This window comes from Dipodomys ordii, unplaced genomic scaffold (genome assembly GCF_000151885.1).
Source record: "Dipodomys ordii isolate 6190 unplaced genomic scaffold, Dord_2.0 Scaffold267, whole genome shotgun sequence".
In the NCBI taxonomy this organism is placed as follows: domain Eukaryota; kingdom Metazoa; phylum Chordata; class Mammalia; order Rodentia; family Heteromyidae; genus Dipodomys; species Dipodomys ordii.
Window position 1 is genome coordinate 246,674 of NW_012267483.1, and position 26,090 is coordinate 272,763.

The window sequence follows — 26,090 nt, forward strand, 5'->3', positions numbered from 1 at the left end:
CAACAAATTATACCAACATCAAATACAATGAAAGCAGGGGTTATACTGTGGAGGAGGGACATACAAAGCAACAAAGAAATCATCTTATAAATATGTTAGACAATTTCTTTCTTAGACAGGCCTTCAATAAGAATCCTCCAAATCTCAGCCTCCTAAATTGCTAGGGCTACAAGCCTAATCTCTGCCTCCCAGCATCAAACTATAATTTCTATTGCTCCAGCATTTGTGTTCTGGTGAGGGAGCATTATTCTTAAGTGGGTTGAGTTTCATCCTATTTTCCGAAGCTGATTATTCTAGTCTCAAATGCATTAGTGAGAAGTGGGTAAAAATCAGATAGTTTCCCTGTTTAAATGATTACTGGTGTGAGATTCTCACACTGTAGCAATTATTGTCATTAAGTGAAGATCAGGAAAATGTGAGCCACAAGCTAATTGTAAACATAACTCTGTGCAGCCTGACTTGGACCCAAGGGTACTATACAAATCATCAGATGATGTGAAAAAAAGTGCAAATGTGGTACATCTTAGAAAGGGAGACAACAATGGAATCTTTCCAGGAATTGTCATCTGTGAACCTGTGAATGGTCAAGATGGAAACTTTAAGTGAATGATTCTCAGTAATGTTCACTAAAATTTTCAGTAAAGACTTAAAATATTGCCTGCTGCGGGTGGCTCACACCTGTAATCCTAGCTACTCAGGAGGCTGAGATATGAGGATAGTGGTTCAAAGCCAGCCATTGCAGGAAAGTATGTGACACGGTTATCTCTAATTAACCACTCAGAAAACCAGAAGTGGCATTGTGGCGCAAGTGGTAGAGCACTAGCCTACCCAGGCCCAGGCCCAAAGTTCAAGCCCCATGACTGATAAAAAAAAAAGGACTTAAAATAATAACTAAATTCTTTTAACCGAGATACTAGGTAAAACATAAATGGGTTGTTATCAGAATAAGTAGTTACAAAGATAAGTAAGGCATTACTTCTTGTATTACCTCTTGCAATATATTTAAGTCATTGGACAGGATGAGAACAGAGTGCATGGTTTATGGCTCTGTCTTGGCCTCTCTTTCAAGTTTTAAACCATGTGTAAGTTCCTCTTATTCAGTACATATCAGCTCCTGACATCAGAGCAGACTTCTGATAAATCCCTCAGCACAAGCACCATTGCAGAACTTGGAGTCACTATCACTGCTCCTCAGGTCAGCATTTCTTTCCTATCCCTTGTCAAGTCCTTCCTATGCCTTTCACTGACACATCTAAGGTTACACAGCTCACTCTGGTGTTAATAGGTGAAACAACAGCAGATCTCAAGCTATGTTCATTTATTCCTACTGCAAACACAAAGGAAATATTTACTGTTATACACTAATAGTGTCATGGACAATACCAACAATGAAGTCTTGAGCACATCAAAAAAATCAGTAATTTCACTGAGCTTTTGCTTTAATGAGATTGACAGACATCACATGAACAAATAATGTTCTATGGCTGCTCCTAACTTGCTCCTTTGGGATTCCTACCCTCTTTTTCAATACTGCCTTGAACTTTGAATTTAAGACCTGGATATTCTCCCTGAGCTTTCTGCTCAAGGGTAGCACTGAACTACTTAATCCATGGTTCCACTGCTGGCTTGTGTTGGTTAATTGTAGGTAAGAGTCTCACAAAGGTTTGTGCCTGAGCTGACATTGCACTATGATCCTCAGATATAGGTTTCCTGAGTAGCTAAACTTACAGGTAAGAGCACTGATTCTGAATTAGATTCTCTCTCTTTCAGCAATGACCTTAATCAGAGCACCGGGACATGTCCATTTAGTGTCTTCTCATTTATCACAAGGGACTGAGGAATAGAAAATAAGTTGTACAGTTGAACACTTGTGTTTCATCAAAATTAAAGTCAACTGTGTGCTCACTAGTATCCAGAGGTCTTCCAGTCCATCTTGTTCCCACAGCTTGAAGCAGTAGACTCTAGTCAGTGAGGAGAATTAGTGTCTGATAAAATCTATGTAAACAAGCAGAGACCTATTTTTAGCATAATGCACTTTTTACTATATTCATCGTTTGTTTTAATAAAAAGTAGCCTGTCCTTTAATTTGGAAGGAAGCATTTGAGAGTGAAGAAGAGAAAGAAACATTAGTCTGTTATAATATATCCCCAAGATTCTCAATAACTCTCTTACTCCTATGACTAACTGTTTCCTTCTCTGACTAAGTCACAGCCTTGGTCGCTAATGATAGAGCAGACATTTGCTTCTCTAAAGCACTGATTTTGCCTCCTCTATTCTCAGATATCATTTGGTGGGTTATTTAATTTGGGGGATGTTGATTCCTACCACATTCCATAGATGAGGTACAGGCTCCCTGACTGATTCAATGATGGACCAGTCCAAGGATGCAATGTTGTATGGTGATCTCTCCACACTGGGCATTATCTGTGCTTTATCTCAAGGACAGAATCTCTGTGGCTGGTGGCATGAAATGTATGAACACTCTATAACAAATAGATTATTGTATTTCAGGCTTTATACACATCTAGGCCCAAGCATCTCTCTCTCCCCCTCTATTTCTGTCTCTGTATCTCTCTTCTTCTGAAATTCCAAGGGATTTATAGGCTGCTATGTCCAGAACAGAGGAAGAAGAGAAAATATACCTTTTTATTTTTATCAGAGTCCCACTTAGACACTAGATAAAATGGGTGGTGTAGGAATATTCAGATGTATGGAATGCAATACACTGAAATAGATGTGAGTCTATGGTTTAGAGATGGTTTAGAGAACACCTCAGGTTCTGAGGGGCAACAGATTCAAATAATATAGATAAGAGATATGTGACACCCAAAAGCTTAGGAAATGTCTGGTGCAGAAATGCACAATAGTCACAAGGCTAGAAATAGTACCAAGTTCTTTCCTTAGTGTGGTGGGGGTGACTTATGTGAACTGTCCTGGAGGGACAGAATGGGAAAGAACATTCACAGGGAAGAAAATCAAGTATTTATCAGCTGTGCATCAGCCACCAATGCAAAGAGCCAGGGGATGGTCTGTATATTGTAGATCATGAATTTTTATTGCACTGATTTTGTTTTTACATAATTATTTTTAAAATTTAAATCACCTATCTACCTAGGTTTTCTCTTGGTTTTCTTCGCTTCCATGGTTTATTCTTTCCTTATATTTCTCATCTTTGGCATTTTTCCTACTTCCTATCTCTGTACATTCATATAAATCCATTATTTCTACCTAGACAACTACCTACCTATGATCAATGTTAGCACTCATCAATTTTGGAGTAATAATGATTATGATTAATTGCACTTTGGGTTTTGGGATGGGAACAGCGAGAAATCTGGAAATCTGGTCTCATGATAGCCAGTACCAGTGAAGCAGTCTTCTATAATTATTTTCATTCTGAAACTTTATATTTTTTTTCTGAGTGACTGACTTTTATTAAAAGCTATCATGAAAACCATAACATGGATCATGTTGAAAGTGAAATTCAGTTTAAAAAATGACAAGAGCGTCATTCTATCTTGATAAAACTTTTTCTGCAGACAAATTTGTTTTGTGCATGTCCCTTTGTGACACCTGGTGACTTCAGTTCTGGGATTGGACATAAATTTTGGCCAACCTGCACCTATGCCAGCCGTGCAGCTCTGCCCACTGCTTGAGAATCTGCATATGCCGAGAGCACAGCCCACTTGGCCTGAGAATTTCTTTATAGATTGCTCACACAGTGTGTAGCAGTTAGTGCCAGTCATCACACAGCATGGACAGTTCCTGGGGCTCCTGTTGTCTGGCTCCCAGATTAGGAAGGACAGTGCTAGGAATTTACTCAGCCAGTGTTAAGAATGGTGTCTCACTCTACAAGGAAGGTCTCAGAGCATAATTAATCCTGTGGATATTTGTCTTTTGTTTCCAATATCAGGTGCCAGATGTGACATCCTGATGACCCAGTCTCCACCCTTCCTGTCAGCATCTATAGGAGACAGAGTCACCATCACTTGCAGAGCCAGTGAAAACATTAGCCATGATATACAATCGTATCAGCAGAAACCAGGGAAAGCTCCAAAATGCTTAATTTACTGGGCATCCAGCTTGGACTCAGGGGTGCCATCTGGGTTCATGGGAGTCAATCTGGGACAGAGTTCACTCTCCTCATCAACAACCTTCAGCCTGAAGACTTTGCAACTTATTACTGTAAATGGGGTAAGTATTTCCCTCCCACAGTGATATAAGTCATAACAAAAACCTCCAAGGAAGAAACAGTGGAGGCGGGGCCGCCCTTGCTGCTGCTCCTGGGGCTTCTGCCTGCTGACAGAGCTGCTCAGCTAGAACCAGACTCTGAAGTTTTGTATGTGGTCCGTGACAATCCTCTCAAACTTACCTGTCTTTCATCCATCTCATCCTCAAAGCCATCAGCCAGACAAGGCTTCCTTTGTCTTATAAAAACACAGCTCTGTACTTCAGAGCATCTGAGATATGGTAAGCAAGTGGATATGATTTCCACTTGGTCACAAGAGAGGCCATTGCTCTCCCTTTGCTCCTCTCACACTACTGCACCCACTTGCTGTTGTGCATAGCGCTTTCCCTTCTAAGTCTGAGGTTCACAAGACACATATCCCCAATTCTTGAAGCCAGCTCTGGAACATGGATCATGAGAATTTTGTGTGTTATCCTCAGAGCCTTGCTTCTTTCAACCACACCTAAGTATGTGCTTTGGGGATCACATTTTATCATTTTATTAATATATCCCCTACAATATGCCAGGTGGCCTTCATAACTATACAGGAGCCAGCTGCATTTTCCTTGTTTTATTTAGTACTAGCTTTGTCCTACAGCACATGGTAGAAGGAACAAGTTTCTCCCCACAAAGACAGTAGTAGATATTAAGAGGACCACATGAGAAGAATAAAAGTTAAATTGAAGAAGAGTAGAAGGGATGGATACAATTTTTCAGTAGTAGGATTGTAAATTATTATAAAAAGAAGGGAGAAGATCATTGTAAAATCTTCCTGGAGCAGTTGCTTTAGCATGTGCTAACAGAGACCATTAATATTGTAGGAGGAGATGATCAAATCAAGACTCGGATGGAGTTTATATAGTGAATAATAATGAAGTCTTTGATTGGATAATGCCTTGGGCTATGTGACTTAGAGCAACTGTGTTTTCTCTGTGCACCCAAAGCTGATGCTTCTGTTTATGATGTTAAGTTCCATGTGAATATCTGCACAGTGCATTGTGTCAACACATGCAGATCTCCATGTTAGGGCCTCCTAACTTTACTCTAGCCTCATTCCTATGGTCAGTTATTCTTGATTTGTCATGCTGAAGATGTCCTCTCTAAATTGTATGGCCACAGTTCTTTGTCTTCACTCTTGGCCATATTTCATTTTATTTCTTGTATGTTTGTTTGGATCACATAGCCTAAATGCAATCATTAATGAAATGCTTTAGCACCAGATGCCACTGGATCATTCCTGTAATCCAGCTACTCAATAAGTTGAGATCTGATAATGGTGATTGGAAGTGAGCCTGACCATGAAAGTCTATGAGACCCTTAGCTCCAATTAACAACTTAAAAAGGTAGAAGTGAAGCTATGGTTTGTGTGGCAGAAAACCAGTCTTGTACATAAAAGCTCAGGAAAACACCTAAAACCAGAGTTCAAACTCCAGGTCAACTACACAAAAAAATTCCTTTACTTACAACCCAAAAGGTATTGGCATGAAGGACCATGCAGGCTTAAGGAACAAGTTAATTTTAAGTAGAATTGAACACCTGATTTACAGAACACCTTAGCTTATGACAGAAAACAGTTTTCAGTAATTAAGATAAAAGGCAAAAGTGTCCTCCAAAAGTTAATTCAATTTTAACTGAAATATAAATGCATGATACTCACAAAGCTAGATATAAAGTCATGCCTAATCTTAAGAACGATGAGGAAATGCCTGATGTGAACTGTCCTAGAGAGAGGCTTGGTTAAGAACATTCAGAAGGGGGGAGGGGGGAGGCTGGGAAGTGATGTGAAGGGTAAACAAAGGAGGAGGCTGCAATGCTTGGTAAGAAATGTACGCATTATCCTGCCCATGCAATTGTAACCCCTCTGTACAGTATTTTCACACACAAAAAAAGAACATTCAGAAGAAAAGGAAAGCAGTCATGGCCTAAGGAGTGAACAGGGCACCAATGTAAACACCAACAGACAGTGTATACATCTCAGATCATAATGGTTTATTGCACAAATTATGTTTCTTCAAGGACTTTATCTTTCATGAAAAATTTTGAAGTCTCTCACTCTACCTAACTATAGTCTATCTGACTTTCTTGCTACATAAAGCTATATTATCAGTTTATAATATCTGTCTGGATAATAATGATTGTTATTAATTATATAATTATAGAATCCTGTGTCACAAAAATCTACAGATATCAAATGCAGGAGAATTCTAAAATTAATCTCCCCTGAAAATATGTATGTCTCAGTGATTGGCTTACATTAACACAAAGAAGAAAGAAAGTACTAGCAAGTCTTGGATAATGCAGAAATTAGAGACCATTATTTTGTTCACAGGACAACACATTATTTTTTTCATTACTTGGAATAAACATATTATCTACATAAACAAATTGGGTATCTGTGGTCTTTATTTGTTTTGTCACTAAGATCTGCCAGATTGTAGCCAAGCCCAGACCTTGCTGATTTTATGTGCCCAGAGCACAGCCCACTTCACTGAGAACATCTTCATAGGCTGCTCAAATCCTGTGCAGGAAAATGCTCCATTCAGCCCACAGCATGGACATGAGGGCTCCTTCTCAGCAACCAGGGCTCCTACTGCTTTGGCTCCCAAGTAAGGACTGACCATGCTGGGGATTGCTCATCACATGCTAACAGAGCTGCTAGACTCTTTATGGGAGTACTTGGATAGCATAATTAATTAAACCTAATGTTTTTCATGTTCCATTGCCAGGTGCAAGATGTGACATCCAGTTGAACCAGTCCTCACACTTGTCTGCATCTCTTGGAGCAGAGTTGTCCCCATTGCAGGGCCAGTCAGGGCATTAGCGATGACTTACACTGGTATTAACAGAGAAGGGAAAGCTCCTGATCTATTATGCAAATAATTTACAATCTAGGGTCTCATTGAAGTACAGTGGGAGTCAATTTGGAACAGAATTCACTTTCACCATCAGCAGCCTACAGTCTGAAGATGCTGCCACTTATTACTGTCAACAGGGTAGCAGTTATCCTCCCACAGTGAGATAAGCCATAACATATAACTCCCAGGGAAGCAGAAGTGAGAGGCTGGGCTGCCCCAGCTGCTCCTCCTGATGCCGCCACCTGCTGACAGTGCTTCTCAGATGCAACCAGACTTTTAATTATTGGGAGAAAGGTAGTGAAAGCATCTGCCCATCCTGACTCTGTCCTCCTGCTCATCCCAAGCAGCACACACCCAACAATGCCTCTTTGTACTTGAAAAGAACACACATCTGTGTTTATGTATAGTCCATGTTGTGCTAAAACTTTGTAGTCACTCAATAAAGAAGCATCAATTCTAGGAATGCCAAAGCAGGCTTATGAAAGCAAGCCAATATAGCTTGGAAAAAAGATTTGAAAAGCAAATTTGTAAAGAAAAAAAGTCATTATTTTTTAAAACAATTTATGATAGACACAGTATACTGTATTTGAAGTACAATATGAAATTTTGATATGTGCACACATTGTGTAATTATCTAAACAATGTAATTGACAAGTTAATTCATCAACTTAAACATTTTTCAATTTCTTGTTGACAAGGGATTTTTTTCTTCAGCAAAGAGATCTCTAGAATCCTTTTTTCTACTCATATATTTACAACAAATACAACATTTAGCATCGTTATCAGAAAATTTATTTCTTTTTGATGCAGAATATCAAATTGATTATTCTTTCTTTCTTATTTTTTTAATTGGTCCAGTGCTTGAACTCTGGGCCTGGGTGCTCTTTCTCAGCTCTTCAGCTCAAGGTGAGCACGCTACCACTTGAGCCATAACACCACTTCAGTTTTTCTGAAGAGTCTCAAGGACTTCCTGCCCATGCTGACTTTGAACCATGATCCTCAGATCTCAGCCTCCTGAGTAGCTAAGATTATAGGCATGAGCCACCGGCATCCAATTTTTTTATTTCTTAATACCATCATCTCAGCACTGGAAAGTATAATAGAATAATGATTTCATAGTAATTTAAGGAAATACAAAGACAAAAGTAATAAGAAATGTATACCCCTGTTTTAAAAAATACAGACATATATTTTTTCTAATGCTGATCTCATGCTGTTAATCAGACTCAAATGATCAAGGCACCCTGATTTCCAGTCTAGTTCAAATAAAATCACACATAGACAAATGAAAATATATGAATAAATAGGACAAAGTTAATACTTTTATGGAACCATATAGTAGGTTACATACATATATATGTATATACATATATACAGAGACATAGTGACTCATATTACAACAATATTTAGCAGTGTAATCATAAAACAGCCCTCTATGTACATACAGACATGCAGAGTCATAAATACACATTTCATAATTAAAATTTATTTATACACATGGTAATAAGTATGAAAGAAATGGTAGGATAGAGAGGGAGGGGGTAGAAAGAAGAAAGGGGTGACATTCATAAAGATGTATAATGCTTATAAATGGACTTGTGTAAGGGTAATGTTTTGTACAAGCACTTACAGATTATAAAAACTAGGAAATATAATTAATAAGAAGAGATTTGTATGAAATTGTCCATGTCTGCACTCACATCTCTGTCCATCTGTTACTTCATAGGTCATGGATAGATAGGACTGACTCTCTTAAAACTTCTGATATCATATGAGATGAGAATGTCATCTCATTCACAATATCCACAAGAAAGCAGAGAGCAAGAGAGTGCTGAGAAATGAACTTCTTGAAGGAATTTTTATGAGGGGATTTCACAGCTGATGACCCAGTGAGGTCATGGACCAACTCTCAGAATATATCCTGGAAGGCATTGCACAAGTCCATGTTCACACGTGCCTCTTCCTTTCAGTAACTTGTAACCATACCAAGAGTTTTAGTCAATCTCAGTCCACAGAAAATGAGATATTTGCACGAAATGTTAAAGGACACTTCTCAAATAGAAATACTTCTTAACACATAGGAAGCAATACAATTAAACATAAATGCAATATTATTTTTCCCTACTCAGAATTTTCTTTCAGCATCACTGATGGCATATTAAAAACACAAAAAGACTTAACAATCTCAGATATACTGAGTGTGAATCTGTACTACAGGAAGTTGACAATTGATCTCTGTAAGGTTTAGGAAAGTTGTATTTAGATGAATATCAATGGTAGGGGGATGCTTTTTACACCTCAGCCTATTTAAGATCATTTCTATGTAAACCAGATCTCTCTCTTTCTATTTCTCTCTCATTCTTTCTTTGTCGCTCACACAGACAAATACACACACAGAAACACACACGCATACATAGAATCTGTATCAGTTCTTTACTAGGACAAAAGTTATTGGTATAAGCTCTGAACAAAGAAAAGTTTTATTTAACTCATAGTTTTAGAGACAAAATGACCTACATGCTGTATCCTGATCTGTCTGTAATCAGGTGAGGCCTGTCCTGTCTGTGGAACAATATGGTGTGTTAATAAAGAGATAATTAGCTGCAGGTTGAAGTGGCCAAGTATATGGTTGTATTTATTTTCTAATAAGCAACTATTACAGGAACTGCTTCATACTATGAGAGCGGATTTAACCATCCTCAGTAAAAGATTTCCAATGATCTAATCCCTTCCCAAGGCACCTCTTCCAAAGGCCAAATCGGTCTATTGGAGCAGCAAAACAAACTTCCTTCTTCATGTGCTCCTTCTTCAAAGGTGATGATCTGCCTCACAATAGGACCAGGATATTTGGATACACAAAGTAGAGACTAGTTAATTTGATTGGGACTGCAGACAGTTAAATATTTTATATTAATATAAGATCATAAGAACTATGTATATATGCATATATATTGCATATATATTTATATACTTAATTATCCTGAAATATACCAAGGGGATTCAACCCAACATATTCGTGTATGAGTGCAATGTATCTTGAATGAATTCAACTTTCCATTATACTTCAGAGAGGATTTTTAAAAAGTCCTTTGATTAATTTGCTTTATAAATATAGTATGGGACAATGACAGGATACTATTGCACTTAAAATTGAATATATATTCACACTTTCTACCCTTATCTTTTCATTTATAAAGACCATTTGGACACTACTTGTATGAGAAAATTTGTTCTCCTTGTCAATTCTTTACCCTAAGTCTTCCATAGAAAGTTCCTTTGGAAACAGACTTTATAACACTTGTGCCTAAGATCCCTGAACAGATCATCTAGTAAATATGGATATCTGATGCCTCTTTATCTACTTAACTCTCTGCTCTTTGTGGTCAAGTCCACTGAGGATCTCTGAGGATCGAGGGTACCGTGCCTTTCCCTAGACTAGCTGAGGAGTTTCATGGAAGTTAAGGCATGGTATTTATTTGTTTCCTAGGAATGATCCTAGACTTAAGCCTGCATATCATTGGGTCCCTGATGCTGTTTTATGGGTGTGAGAGCATGTGACCCTATACTCACTGGAGAAGAATACTTTCACAGTGGGATCTTTCTTCCCACTACTGCAGCATTAATGTAATTTTATTGGTTATCACCAAAAACAGAACACATCTGATGTCACTTTTCTCAGGAGAGCAGGACTTACTAACCCCTTGGCTATTCTCACACTGTTGCACCCACCTGGCTATTTGCATACTGCTCCCTAAGGAGGACCGTCCTTTCTAAGTCTGAGATAAAGGCTCAGCTCTGAACTTGTCTTGAACTGTCAAGACTCTTCATTTCACTCCTAAAAATGAAGTTCTTCTCTCAGCTGCTGGGGCTGTTAATGCTCTGGATCTCTGGTAAGGGCAAAAGAAAGCGAGAAATGACAGTGGGTGGGAAGATGGGCTCTCAGAATCCAGTTGTACCCCATCCATGTTTTATTCATGCAGATCTTGTTATCCATGATGGGGCAAGTGAGGTATAGGTCTTAGAGAGTGAGAAACATTCCAGAAAGAGCTAGAACCTGTGCTTGGGTGAAGACTCTGCTAGGAAGGAAAATTGTCAGTGACTCCTAGAGACTTATTTATACTTTATAATATGTTCTTTTTACATTTTGAATCAAAGCAAAAACTATGAATAAAATGCAATGTATATATCAGAATATAATGAATAAATTCATGTATCTCTATGTTTGTATATCAATATTCATTTCTGTCTTATTCTAATTTCAGGATCCAGTGGAGATGTTGTGCTGACCCAGTGTCCAAGTTTCCTGCCTGTCATCCTGGGAGAGTCAGTCTCCATCTCCTGCAGGTCTAGTCAGAGCCTTTTGCACAGCAACGGAAGGACCTATCTGGATTGGTGCCTGCAGAAGCCAGGCCAGTCTCCACAAGTCCTGATCTATGAGGTTTCCAACAAATATTCTGGGGTCCCAGATAGATTGAGTGGCAGTGGGGCAATCACAGATTTCACATTGAAAATCAGCAGGGTGCAGGCTGAGGATGTTGGAGTTTATTACTGCTTGCAACGTACACATGTGCCTCCCACAGTGATACAGCCCTGAACGAAAACCTCCCATCTGACTGGGCAGTGGGCTGTGCTCACACATTGCTGGTCTGGGGAGCAGCAGAGCAGGTGGTCTGACTCTGCCCAGAGAGGAAGATACCTTAATCAATGTGGGAGTGACTATGAGTGGAGATAAAGAATGTGTGATAATGTGACAACATACAATCTACAAAGAACAGGAGAACAATCATGAAAAGACAAAAAGGAGATATCAGATAAATCGTGAAATATTTACTCAAAATATAGGTCTCTTATGTAGTATTATAGCTAACCAGTAATAGAAGAATCAGCTTTCTTCTGTGATTTCACTCCCTTTATAATGAAACTTAAACTTCCATCAAAAGCTTGGCACCAGTGGCTCATGCTTGTAATCCTAGCTATTCAGGAGGCTGAGATCTAAGGATCTGCCTGCCAGCCCAGGCAGAAAAGTTTATGAGACTCTTATCTCCAATACACCACTAGAAAATCAGAAGTGGCGCTGTGGTTCAAGCAGTAGAGCGCTAGCCTTGAGGTGAAGAGTGCAGGGACAGTGCCCAAGCCCAGAGTTCACGCCCCAATACCCACAAACAAACAAACAAACAAACTTCCATGAAGCCCACACCCACAGCATATGCTATGCTTTCTGTTCAGAAGAAGGAAACCCATTTGAAACTTCTGTAGGTTCAGCTCTGAGTGTTCCCCCAAACCTACATGACTGACAAGCCCTAGTCAGGGTTCAGGCACTGTTTCTTGCCAGTATCAATGTGAGACTGATACAGTACTGGAGCCTACACAATGGTCTCAGGCCTTCTGTGTCCTGGGGCTCTGGCTCTTGTGAAGAGAGTGGGGTATGGTGAAGCCCTGAAGAGTGTTTGTATGTCCCAGAAGTCTGAGATTGAGCCCTTGTTCAATGCGCACAGCATACACAGCCCTCCCTAGTCAGTCTCTGTCATTTTATTTAAAGAAACATGGCATGAGTGCATCATTAATACTTAAGTGTGTCTTGCATCCTTTCCTATTAATTTTAATATTTCTTATTTCCTTGTAATGAGCCTTTCAGAGGCCTGGAATTATGACACTGCACAGCCCAAGACTTGGTGGATTGTCCAGTGGTGTAAACTGCTTCATCACGAGGCTCTCAAATTCATCTGGAAAAAAATGGTGTAGATGCACTGAATTCACTGAAGTAACATAAATTGGAGAAATGCAAGTCTGGAATGCATGCTAACATGATTATCTTTAGCACTCTGTGTGCACACAGTTTCATTTTAAGCTTGAAAAGCATTCTAAGGCCAAGCTATGTGAGCCTATGTATTCACTATTTAATCCTATAACTGAAGCCACTAAAGGGACAGAGGAAAGTATATTCATAGTATTCAAAGTATTTCATAGTATATTTTCACAGGTTTTTTGTCATTCATTAAATGTTTTAGGTTTCTATTATTTTCTTTCTTTTTCTAAATTAATTTTATTTTCAAGGTATGTAAGGAGGGATTAGTTACATATATAAGGTAATGAGTACATTTCTAGTAGAACATTGTTATTCTTTCCTCACTTTTTCCCACTTTCCCTTCCCCCAAATCTCTCCCCACAAGTTGTGAAGACCATTTCCAACATACCTTCTTGCTTATCACTATTGGATTGCTTCACACTTTGTTCTTTGTCCCACAATTTTGTTGTTCTCCTTTCCTTCCCCAATTCAGATAATGTAAGTACAAGACACAGTACCGAAATAAATACAGTGACAACAGGGGAAAAACCAAAGGAAAACAAAAATGAAAGAAAAACGAAATAGCTTCACATAAGATATTAAAAACAAAAACAACAAAGAAAAACATCCTGTTTCCATATCTTGGAGTTCATTTGGTTTAGCGCCATCTTATATGGTATCATTTTTTCTATGTCTCCATACATCTATCTATGCATCTATTATCTATCCATCTATCTAGCTATCTATCATCAACAGTCTTATTTTACTCCATCTCTGTATAATAAGGTAATTGTATTCATGATAAGTAAACAAACAAGTCTTTGAAAAAAATCAACTGATAAGTCAGGGAATCACTTAAAATAATTAGTTGTACATCTCTGGAACCATCTTTTTCAGAAAGATTGACTTTTATAAAAGGCTGTCATGAAAAGCATTTCGTGAACAACATGGAAATCACAATTCTAAAATCAGAGGATATAAAGTAATTTGTTTCCCTGGATTCAAGGGACAATCATTTTCTGCTATCACAGCTGCACTACTCTTCTTAAGTAGACCTTACTGAAACCTGAACACATTATGGACTGTTTGCCACCTTACTATCCGCTGCTGATTTGCATGTGCCCAGAACACAATAAAGTGCATTAGAATGACCCTGTGCAGCAGTCAGTACCAGTCTGTATCAGTGAGCACACAGCATGGACATGAGGGCACCTGCTCAGCTCCTGGTACTCCTGCTGCTCTGGGTCCCAGATAAAGGAAGACAATGCCTAGATTTCCTCAACACATGGGAAACAAGGCTTCTTCAAGGAAATCTTCCAATAAATGAATTATTATTGATTTTGTTTTTTTCAGTATCAGGTACCAGAAGCGCCACCCAGATGACCCAGTGCCATCTCTGTCTGCATCTCTAGGAGAAAAAGTCACTATCACTTGGAGGGCCAGTCAGGGCATTAGCACTTAATTAAAACAGTTGTCAGCAAATACTAGGGAAACCTCCTGACCTCCTGATACTTAGAGAAACCAGGTGGCAGTCTGGGGTCCCATCAAGGATCACTAGTAATAGATGTGGCTGGAGTTCTCTCTCACCATAAGTAGCCTGCAGGATGAATGTTGCAACTTATTACTGTCAACAACATAACTTTACTTCCCACAGTTAAACAAGTGATCACATAAAACTCCCAAAGGAACAGAAGTGTGTCTAGTATGTTGAACATTCCACTAGAAGCCAGATAGGGAACAAGTCTCTCTGTATTTGGAATCTCATTAATACAGTATAGAACTTGTCCCTTTGCTCAAATACTTGTCTAGCCAAAGTCTAGAGCATATGCAAGAGACCTAAATATACTTTTACCTATGAATGCTTCCTGTTATTTATCCAAACCACATATTTCTTTCTAACTCATTATTTACTTTTTTTTTAACATTTTTTAACTTTTTAAAATTTCATTGTAAAGGTCATATACAGAGAGGTTACAGTAACATCAGTCATATAATGAGTACATTTCCTTTTGAACAGTGTCTCTCCCTCCCTCATTATCATAGCTTTTTCCCTTATAATTTCCCTCATGCCAAAGTTTTTTGTTCATTTCTGACATGGTGTCTAGTAGGTTTCAGTGCTAAGTTGCTTCACTTTTTGTTCCACCATTTTTGTGCTTCGTCTTCCTCTCCCTAAATAAGGTAAACATATATATGTATATGTATATATATATATATGACAAATTGTATAGAAATAAAAAGCTACAGAAGGAAATAAACCAAAAAAAGGAAAGAAGAAAAGAAAGAAAAATGCAACCAGTTCAATTAAAAAGCTATATTTCCATTGCCTGGAGTTCATTTTGACAAGGATCATTCTATATGATCATATGCACATAGCTTTTGAGCCTTTGTGATCCTCTCCTAAGATATCCTCCTTTGTTCTCACTGTGTGGATGTGTAGATGACTGTTTAATTATTTCCAGGTGCATTCGTCTGTCTTTTACTATCAATTGGGTTTCATGGTAGATTTATAGGCACATTCTAAGCTATTAAAAATGAGTTGAAAACATTCAGGTTATGGTTCTTTGGCTCTGGATTCTTTTCTTAGTATTATGTTCCCTGGTGTTTCCATTTTCTTGTGAGTGGGGCAATATCATTCATTCTGATGGAAGCATAGAGTTCAAATGTGTATATAAATACTACATTTTCTTGTTCCATTCATCCACAAGGGGCATCAGAATTTATTTATATGGTCCTGCTAGTGGCTTTAGTGTAACCTGGTTTTTGGTCATTTGAATAGATGAGATGATGTGAAGGAAAAGTACAAATGCAGTACATCTTGGAAAGGAGACAAAAAATGGAGTTTTCTCAAGAATTGTCGTTGTGAGACTGTTAATGGTCAGGATTGGCATATTAAGTGCAAGATTCTCACTAATATTCACCAAAATTTTCAGTAGTTAAATAATTACATTAAACTCTTCCAACTGATATACCATGTGAAACATGATATGGTTGGTACCAGAATAGTTGATTACAAAAATAAGGGAAGCATTACTTCTTGTGTTACCTCATGCAAAATATTAAAGTCATTGGACAGGATGAGAACAGAGTGCAGGATTTATGGCTTTGTCTTAGCTCCTTGTTTGAGTTTTAAAGTCATGTTTAAGTTCCTCTGCTTCAGTACGTATCAGTTCCAGACATCAGAGCAGACTTCTAATATCTCTCTCAGTACAAGCACCACTGCAGAACCTTGAGTCACCACATGCTCAGGATCCACCTTTGTCACTGCTACTCAGGTCAGCCAGACTATCCTGTTCCAGTTCAAGTCTTCCCTATGCCTGTCGCTGACACGTATAAGGTTCCACTCCTCCTCCTGGCGGTCAAAGGTGAAACAGCAGCAGGTCTCAAGTTGTACAGCTGTTCATTTATTCCTATCAGCAACACAAAGGAATTATTTAATGTTATACAATGATAGTTATTATGAACATTCGCCAACAGTGAAGTCTTGAGTACATCTAAGAAAATCAATGATCTCACAGAATTTTCATTTTAATGAGACTGGCAGAAATCAAATGAACAAATACTGTTTCTTTTTTTCTTTTATATTTTATTATTTTATTAGTTTTTTTTATTGTGAAAATACCATACAGAGGGGTTACAATTACATGGGCAAGATAATGAGTACATTTCTTATCAAGCACTGTTGCCTCCTCTTTTTTCCCCCTTCCCATCCCTTCCCATCTCCCCCCCCACACACCCCAAACCGATCCCCCCCCCTCAACCAAAGTTGTAAAGTTCGTTTTTCAACATAACAACATGTACATCTCATTGTTGCAATGGGTCCACCTGTATCCCCATTTAAACGATTCTTTTTTTTTCCTTTCCCTCCACAAATTATACCAACCTCAAATACAGTGAAAGCAGGAGTTATATTGTGGGGGAGGGACATACAAAGCAACAAAGAAATCATAAATATGTTAGAAACAATCACATGGAAGCAAAAAACATTTGAGTACTTATCTTGAGGTTCATTTCCCTAACATCAACTTATCTAACCTTTTCTGCTTGACTCAGACATATACTAGTTATGGCAAATAAGGGAAACCATGAGACCTATATTTCTTTGGGCCTAGCTTACTTCACTTAATATAATACTGTTTCTATGGCTGCTCCTAACTTACTCCTTTGGGATTCTCATCCCATTTTTCAATATTGTTGTGGCTTTTGAACTTAAGGCCTGGATGCTGTCCCTGAGGTTTTCTGCTCAAATATAGCACTGAACTGCTTGATCCACAGTTTCACTGCTGGCTTTTGGTTGGTTAGTTGGAGGTAAGAGTCTCACAGAGGTTTGTGTGTGAGCTGGCATTGGCCTGTGATCCTCACATCTCAGTTTCCTGAGTAGCTAGAATCACAGGTCTGAGTCACTGGTCCTGAGTGTATTCTCCCACTTTCAGCAATGTCCTTAATCAGGGCACATGGTATTGGGCTTCTTCGAACTTATCATAATGAAAAGAGAAATAGACAAGAAATTGTACAGTTGAACAATTATATTTCATGAAAATTAAACTCAACAGTGTGCTCACTAGTGGCCAGTTACCCAAACAAAGGCAGAGGTCTTCTAACCCATAACATGTTCACAGCTTGAAGCAGTACACACTGGTCAGTGAGGATGATTACTGTCTGATGAAATCTATATAAACAAACACAGACCTATTTTTAGCAGGGTGTATATTTTTACTATATTCATCATATGTTTCAATAAAAAAGTAGCCTGTCCACCTTATTTAAAAGGAAGCATTTGAGGGTAAAAAAGAGAAAGGAACATTAGTCTCTTATATCCCAAAGATTCTCAATAACCCCTTTTAGTGCTATGACTAACCTTTTCCTCCTCTGATTAACTCAAAGCATTGGTCCCTAATTGTAGAGTGGACACTTGCTTTTCTAAAACACTGATTTTGTCTTCTTAATTCTCAGGTATCACTTGGTGTGCTGTTCAGTTTTGAAGATGTTGATTCCCATCACATTTCATAGATTAAGTTCAGCCTCATTAACTGGACTTTCAGAGAAAGTGGTTATCTATCCTCAGGGGGCATATTACCTGTGCTTCCCTCATAGAGAGAACACTGTGCAACAAATATTGTTGGATTTCAATCTTTATTCACATCCAGGCCCAAGCATCCATCTCTCTCTCTCTCTCTTTCTCTCTATCTCCCCCTCTCCTCTGTCTCTTGATCTCTTTTTCTCTCTTAAATTCCAAGGGATTTCTAGGCTTTCATGTCATGAGCAGAGGAGGATGAGCAAACTATTTTTTATTGCATCAGAGCCACATTTAGGAGACATATTTCTTTTTCTAGTTCTCACCCATTTCATACATTGCCATAGTTTTCAGCCAAGTGTAAGTGAAAGTTTTCCAAATGCCCATCCAGTTTCTGTTCTTGTTTGGACACAGTAATGAATAAACTCCATGTGGGGACTCTCCTCACTTCACTCTAGCTTCACTGCCTGTGCTCTTTGTCCTCACTGCCCGGAGATGTCCTCTGCATCCTGTGCGGCTCCAGTTCCTCATCCCCAATCTTGGTCATGCTGCATTTCACCCCATTTTTTTGCCTGTTTGTGTTTCATTCATCGAAAATACCATCACTTAGACACAAGAGAAACTGGAGGGGGATATAGGGATACTCACATGTATGGAATGGAGTAGACTAAGGTAAATGTGAGCCCATGGGTTAGAGGATAACTTAGCTTCTGAGGGGCCACAGTTTCAGATAATAAAGTTAGGAGACACACTGCACTGAAAAGCTTAGAAAATGACTGGTGTTGAAAAGAATAATGGTTACAAAGCAAGAAATAGAACCAAGTTCTTTCCTTCATATGAGGTTGAAAATAAAAATCTTATGAGAAATGTCTTGGAGGGAGGCTTTGGGAAAGAACATCCACAAGAGAAGAAAAGCCAATATTCATCAGGAGTGCACAGGGCAGCAATGCAAGCACCATGGGCTGGTCTCTACATTGCCGATCATGAATTTTGGATGCACTTGCTTTGTTTTAACATGGTATTTTTTAAAATGATTAAATCCATCCTGCTACTTAGGTAGCTATCTAGATTTTCCTTCCTTGTTTCCTTGCTTCCTTGCTTTAATCTATCGTATTTTTTTATATTTTTTTATACTTCCCTAACTCCATACATTCCTACCTATCTACTTCTACCTAGCCAACTACCTACCTACCTATGATCAGTGTTATCACTATCAATTTCTGGATAATGCTGATTATGATTAAATACATTTGGGGTAGGGCAGAAAAACAAAAAACTCAGAAATCAGGTGCCAAGGCAGCAGTCTTCTATAATTATTTCCATTCTGATTTTTTTCTGAGTGACTGACATGCAAAAGCTATTGTGAATATCCTAATATAGATCATGTTGAAATCAAAATGTAGTTTTTAATTTTTGTTTGGTCATGGGGCCTGAACTCTTGGTCTGGGCGCTGACCCTCAGCTCTTCAGCTCAAGGCTAGCACTCTACCACTTGAGCCACAATACCACTTCTGGCTTTTTCTGCTTATGTGGTGTTGCGGAATCGAAGCCAGGGCCTCATGCATGTGAGGCAAGCACTCTACCACTGAGCCACCTTCCCAGCCCATAAAAATAAACTTTTAAAAAAAGAGTAAGAGAGTCATTCTGTCTTTGGAAAACATTTTTAAGGACAAATTTGTGATGTGTAGGTCTCTTTGGGACACATGATAACTTTAGTTCTGGGCTTTGACCTGGATTTCCGCCACCCTGCATCTGTGCTGGCTCTGTTGCTTTGCCTAGCAGTTGAGGATTTGCATGTACCCAGAGCACAGCCCACTTGGCCTGAGAACTTCTTTAAGGCTGCTCAAATTCTGTGTATCAGTCAGTTCCAGTCAGCACATACCATGGACATGAGGGCCCCTGCCCAGCTCCTGGGGCTCCTGCTGCTCTGGCTCCCAGGTAAGAAAGGATGGCACTTCTTCCACCCCGTGGGAGAGGTCTAAGCCTAGAAGCCTGGGTCTTCATGGAAGGTCTCACAGTATAACTAATTGGATGAATATTTGTCTTTTGTTTCCATTATCAGGTACCAATTGTGACATTCTGATGACCCAGTCTCCATCCTCTCTGTCTGCATCAGTAGGAGACAGAGTCTCCATCACCTGCAAGGCCAGTCAGGGTATTAGCAATGTTTTACAATGGTACCAGCAGAAACCAGGGAAAGCTCCTAAACTCTTGATTTATTGGGCAAACAATTTGGTATCTGGGGTGCCATCCAGGTTCAGTGGGAGCCAATCTGGGACAGAGTTCACTCTCACAATCAGCAGCCTTCAGCCTGAAGACTTTGCAACTTACTACTGTCAACAGGGTAATAGTTACCCTCCCACAGTGGTACAAGCCATAACATAAACCTCCAAGGGAAGCAGAAGTGAGAGGCTGGGCTGCCCCAACTGCTTCTCCTTGTGGTTTCACCTGCTGAGAGTCTGACAGTGCTTTGCAGCTACAGCCAAGCTCTGAAGTTTAGTTGGGGATATGGTCAAGGTGGTCAGTGACAATCCTCTCAATCTTAACAGCATTGCTTCATCTCAGCCTTACAGTCATCATCCAGACAAAGATTCTGTTGTCATAAAAAAACACAGATATGTAACTTCAGCACATCTGGAATATGGTATCCAGGGGATATGATTTCCACTTGGAAGGCCTCACAAGAGAGGCATTTGCCCTCCCTTTGTTCCTCTTACACTGTTGTACCCATTTGCTTAGTGAATTCCCTTCTAAGTCTGAGATTCAAGGTTCAGCCTGACCTTGTCTTGATTCATCATGACTCCTCAGATCTGTCTTTAAAATGAGGATGTGCTGGGCATTGGTGGCTCATGCTTATAATCCTAGATACTTAGGAAGCTAAGGTCTGAAGATCTGGTTCAAAGCCAGCTTGGACAGAAAGCTGCGAGACTCTTATCTTCACGTAAATGCCAGAAGACCAGAAGGGTGGCTGTGACTTAATGTGCTAAAGTGCTAACATTGAGCAAAAGAGCTCAGGGACAGTGCCCAGGCCCTGAATTCAAGGCCTATGGCTGACAACAATAGGGATTTTAGTAAAGTCCTGAGGACATTATTGCTCTGGATCATTAGCAAAGACAGAGAGAGATGAACGATGACATTATGTAATATGCTGGAAAATTTAGGAACTGGAGATCATGTTGAATAAGTCAGGATTCAAAGCCAAATATTCCATGGTCCCACTCATTTGTGGTATGTACAATTAAATAATGATAATAATATAATAATAATTAAATAATAGTAATAAAACATGGTAATAGTTCATGAAAGCAAAATGGGGAAAATGTCTAAAGGGAGATAGGTAAGGGAACAAAGGCACAAATGAAAATGTATTAAGTATAATATATAATATAATGTATGTATATATACATACATTTGTGAATAATGAAGTCAATTATATACTGTAAGAAAAACAGTAGGCGTTGGAGGGAAATGACAGTGGAAATACAAAGAAAATAGTGAAATTTTTCAAAGTACACTGAATTTAGGTATAGAATGATCATTAAAAATCACCTCATGCTATTAATATATGCAAATTAAAATTAATCCTTAGGTAAAAGAAATAAAATGGCATAATTTTTCATTAAAATACTGAGATTTTCTTGCATAATTTTTTGAGAAGATTGCTTAACAAAACAAAACCAAAACTCCAAATGGAAATCTTGCCAGTTGCTATGTCACAAAGCTTCCACGAGATGACAAAATCCATACAAGGAGAAAAAACTGAACCCTGATCTTAGAGACCTTGGAAAAGCAGGGGTGATGCTTCCCTTTTGTCCTTAGGAGCTTGAGCCTGGGGAGCTCTATTCCAGGCTTTCATGGTACACATGGCAGCTAGGACCATGTTTATGGAAGGGGTCATGTCTCCTCATGTACAAGTTCTTATTTCATATTTCACTTTGAAAGTGTAATCACACAAGACAAGGCTGACACTTGCACCAGGATTCTTGCAGTGAAATCATCAAGTACAGATCAGAAAGGTGAGGGAAGGAGGGCTGAAGACACACAGCCCTGAAGGGAACATGTGCACACACCATATCCAGTTGTGGGAGGTGAGAGGGGGCTGCACTGTCACAGCAGGGGCCCAGAGTTCTCTGCACTGAGCAGGTCACTGCTTGTGCTCAAAAGAACAGATTGGGTCTTGAGCTTCATGATGCTCAGGCTAAGAGAGAGGAAGGGCCATTGTTCCCTAGAGTTCTTTTTCAGGATCAGAATTTGAAATGATGAGTTAGACAAAGAAAGTATGTTTATCCATGTGTTAATTTGATACATAGGAACAATAGATATATTAACTCAGCATTCTTTCATTTGTGAAGTGCTCCTATATGTTTTTTTAGTTGGTGGGTGTTTTATTTTGTTTGTTTGATTTTTTTGTTGTTTGTTTGTATATTTTTTTGCCAGTCCTGGGGCTTGAACTCAGGATATAGGTGAGGTGTTATCTTTCAGATCTTTGGGCTCAAGGCTAGCATTCTACCACTTAAACCATAACATCATTTCCAGCTTTTTCTGGGTAATTTATTGGAGATCAATTTATTCCTGACCAGGGTGGATTCAAACCATGATCCTCAGATCTCAGCCTCCTGAGACGCTAGGATTAGAGGAGTGAACTACCAGAGCCCCACTTCCTCTATGTTTGAATAAGGACTAGAATTAAGAATCTGTCCTGAGGGCCCTGCTGAATTTTCTCCTTTTTCAAGCCCCTCAGAAGCCAAGGGAAGAAACCTGGAGCATCCTTTCCAGTCTCAGCCCTGCTCTGAAGTCTAGGTCTCTCAGACTTTCACCTTGTCCCAGACCTCACTTACTTTCATGGCCCAGATTATAAACATGTTCCTTTCCTGAAGCTCTTCCTACTTTCTGTAAGATCCACAGAAAGTTCATTTAGTCTCTCCCATCTCCCTGTCCTCAACTTCATCTCTCAGCCAGTAACTCCATCCCTCACAGCCCAGAGCAAGATCTCTGGTTGAAGGCCATTGTTTCAAACTCTTCCAACTATTCCAGTACCAAAATCCTTTGCAGACTTGAAACTCATAAGACACATTTTCGCAGTTGCTGAAGCCAGACCTGGAGTATGGATCAAGAGAATTTATGCGTTATTGCTAGAGCCTGTCTGCTTTTAACTCCACACAGGTAGATGTCCTTTGTCATTCCATTAATAATTTGCCAGGTAGCCTGTATAACATCACAGCAGCCAGATCCCTTGTACTTGTTTTATTTAGTATCAGCTTTGTTCTACAGTGCACAGTAGAGCAAATCTCTTCCAGCAAAGACAGTGACAGAGATTGAGAGGACCGTATGAGAAAAATAGAAGGTAAATTTAAGAGGAATAAGGGGAAGAGTATAGCTTTCTTAGTAGGTTCATACATCATCATAAAAAGAGGGAAGAAGAACATTGTAAAATCCTTCTTGGAGCAGTTGTGTTAGCATGTGCTGCAGAGACCATTAACATGTTAGGAGGAGAAGATAATCAAGTCAAGACTCAGATGCAGTTTACACACTAAATGGTAATGGAGAAGGCTCTGATTGGACAATGACTTATTTGTGGGCTCTGTGACTTGGAACAACTGTGTTATCTCCTTGGACCCACAGCAGATGCTTCCATTTGTGATGCTGAGTTCCATGTGACTATTCTATTCCTTTGTCCTCAAATGTGACATCCTGCACTATACAATGCAGTGTGTCACCACATGCTGATCTCCATGTTGTTAACTCTAGCTTCACTTTCTGTTGTCAGCTGTGCTTGATTCCTCATGCTAAAGATGTCCTCTCCAAACTGTGTGGCTGCAGGTTGTCCACACTATGACCACATAGCATTTTATTCCATCTGTGTCTGTTTGGATCAAATGGCCTAAATGCATTCACTAAAAAAAAATGCTTTAGTACCAGGTACCACTGGCTCATCCCTGTAGTTCTAGCTACTCAAGAAGCTGAGATCTGCTCAAGGTAATTGGAAGTCAGCCTGGGCATGAAAATCTATGAGATGCTTATCTCCAACTTACCACTAAAAAGCTGGAAGTGAAGCTATGGCTCATGTTGTAGAAAACCAGCCTTGAACACAAAAGCTGAGAAAACTACCTGAACTCTGAGTTCAGACATCAGGCCAAGCACACAAAAAAAATCACTTACAACCAAAAATATATTGGTCATGAAAGATAATGCAGGGTTAAGGAGAACAGTGAACTTGAAGTACAGTTCAGTAGAGTTCAGGTGTTTTATGATCTGTCCTAGAGAGAGGCAATAAATCAGAGCATTCAGAAGACAAGGAAATGAGTCATTTGTATGGAGTGAACAGGACACCAATACAAACAGCAGAAGACACTCTATACATCTCAGACAAAAATAGTTTATTTCACATATAATACTTTTCAAGAGTTTTATCTCTCATAAAACTTTTTGAACTCTATATATTTCTCAATTTGGATAATAATGATTATCATTAACTATTTAATATGGTTCAGGGAATTAACCTGAATGATCTAGAATCCTGTGTCACAAAATTCACAGATACAAAATGCAGGAAAAGTATAAAATTGATCTCCCTTAGGAATGTTTATCTCTCAGTGACTGGCTTACATTAACATAAACAGTAAAGAAAATACTAGCAAGTCTTGGACAATATGGGAATTTAAAACATTTATTTTTCTCACAGGACAACATATTTTGTTCTCACATCACTGGAAGAAACACATTATCTACAAGAAAATGGAACATCTGTAGTCTTTAGGTCTGTACGTTGTCACTGAAATCTGCCTGATTGCAGTTATGCCCAGCCCTGCCCAACTCCTGTTAATTTGCATGTGCCTAGAGCTCAGCCCACTGAACTGAGAACATCATAATAGGCTGCTCACACCCTGTGCAGGAGAAGGTTCCACTCAGCACACAGCATGGACATGAGTGCTCCTGCTCAGACCCTGAGGCTCTATAGTTTTGGCTCCAAGGTAAAGAAGGACAATGCTGGGGATTATTCATCTCATGGTTTTTTGGTTTTTTTTATGTTTTTTTTTTATTGTGAAAATACCATACAAAAGGGTTACAATTACATGGGCAAGGTAATGAGTACATTTCTTATCAAGCATTGTTGCCTCCTCCTTTGTTTCCCCTTCCCATCCCTTCCCATCTCCCCTTCACCCCCACCCCCACCTCCCCCATCCGCACCCTCGCACCAAAGTTGTAAAGTTTGTTTTTCGACATAACGTCTTATATATCTCATTGTTTCAATGGGACCACCTATATCCCTATTTAAATGATTTATTTTTTCCCTTGCCCTCCACAAATTATACCAACATCAAATACAGTGAAAACAGGGGTTATACTGTGAGGGAGGACATACAAAAACAAAAAAATATCTTATAAATATGCTAAAATAATAGCCAGAAAGAAAAACAGCCTGCTTTTTTCTGGAAGTACTTGGATAGCATAATTAATTAAATGCATAATGTTTTTCCCGTTTCCATTGTCAGGTGCAAGATATGATGTCCAGTTGACCCAGTCCTCCCACTTACATGCATCTCTTGGAGACAGAGTTGTCATCACTTGCAGGGTCAGTCAGCACATTAGCAATGAGTTAAATTGGTATTAGCAGAGACCAGAGAATGCTACAAAGCTTCTGATCTATTTTGCAAATAGATTGGCCTCAAGGTTCAATGGTAGTTGATGTGGAACAGAGTTCACACACCATCAGCAGCCTGCAGCCTGAAGATATTGCCACTTTGTACTATGAACAAGATTATAGTAGATCTGCAACAGTGATACAAACTATAACAAAAACTTCACAGGGAAGCAGAAGTGAGAGGCTGGGCTGTGCTAGCTGCTCTTCATGGTGCCTCCACCTGCTGACAGTTTCTCAGGTGGAGTCAGTCTTTTAAGTTAACTAGAAAGTATTGGGAGGAAGGCCCTGGAGGCATCTGCACATCCTAAATCTGTCTTCCTTCTCATGAAAGTATAGCTGACATTGCCTCTTCTGACTTACAAAGAACACACATCTGTGCTTATGTGTAGTCCAGGATGTGCTAAAATTTGTAGCCATTCAATAAAAAAGCCTTTCTAGGTATGTCAAAGTAAGATTATTTTTTTTATTGGTTTGGATTTTTTTTAATTTTATTTTATTTTATTTGTGAACATACTGTACAGAGGGGTTACAATTGCATGGGCAGGATAATGCGTACATTTCTTACCAAGC

The 26,090-nt window shown here is 39.1% G+C and overlaps 2 gene segments (V, D, J or C); both read left to right on the forward strand.

Moving 5' to 3' along the window:
* LOC106001106 overlaps window positions 1-26,090 on the forward strand; it is a 200,941-nt gene that overhangs the window by 114,437 nt on the left and 60,414 nt on the right.
* On the forward strand, window positions 19,712-20,278 carry LOC106001110. The segment is given in 2 exon segments: window positions 19,712-19,816; window positions 19,941-20,278. Coding segments are annotated over 2 exon segments (378 nt in total).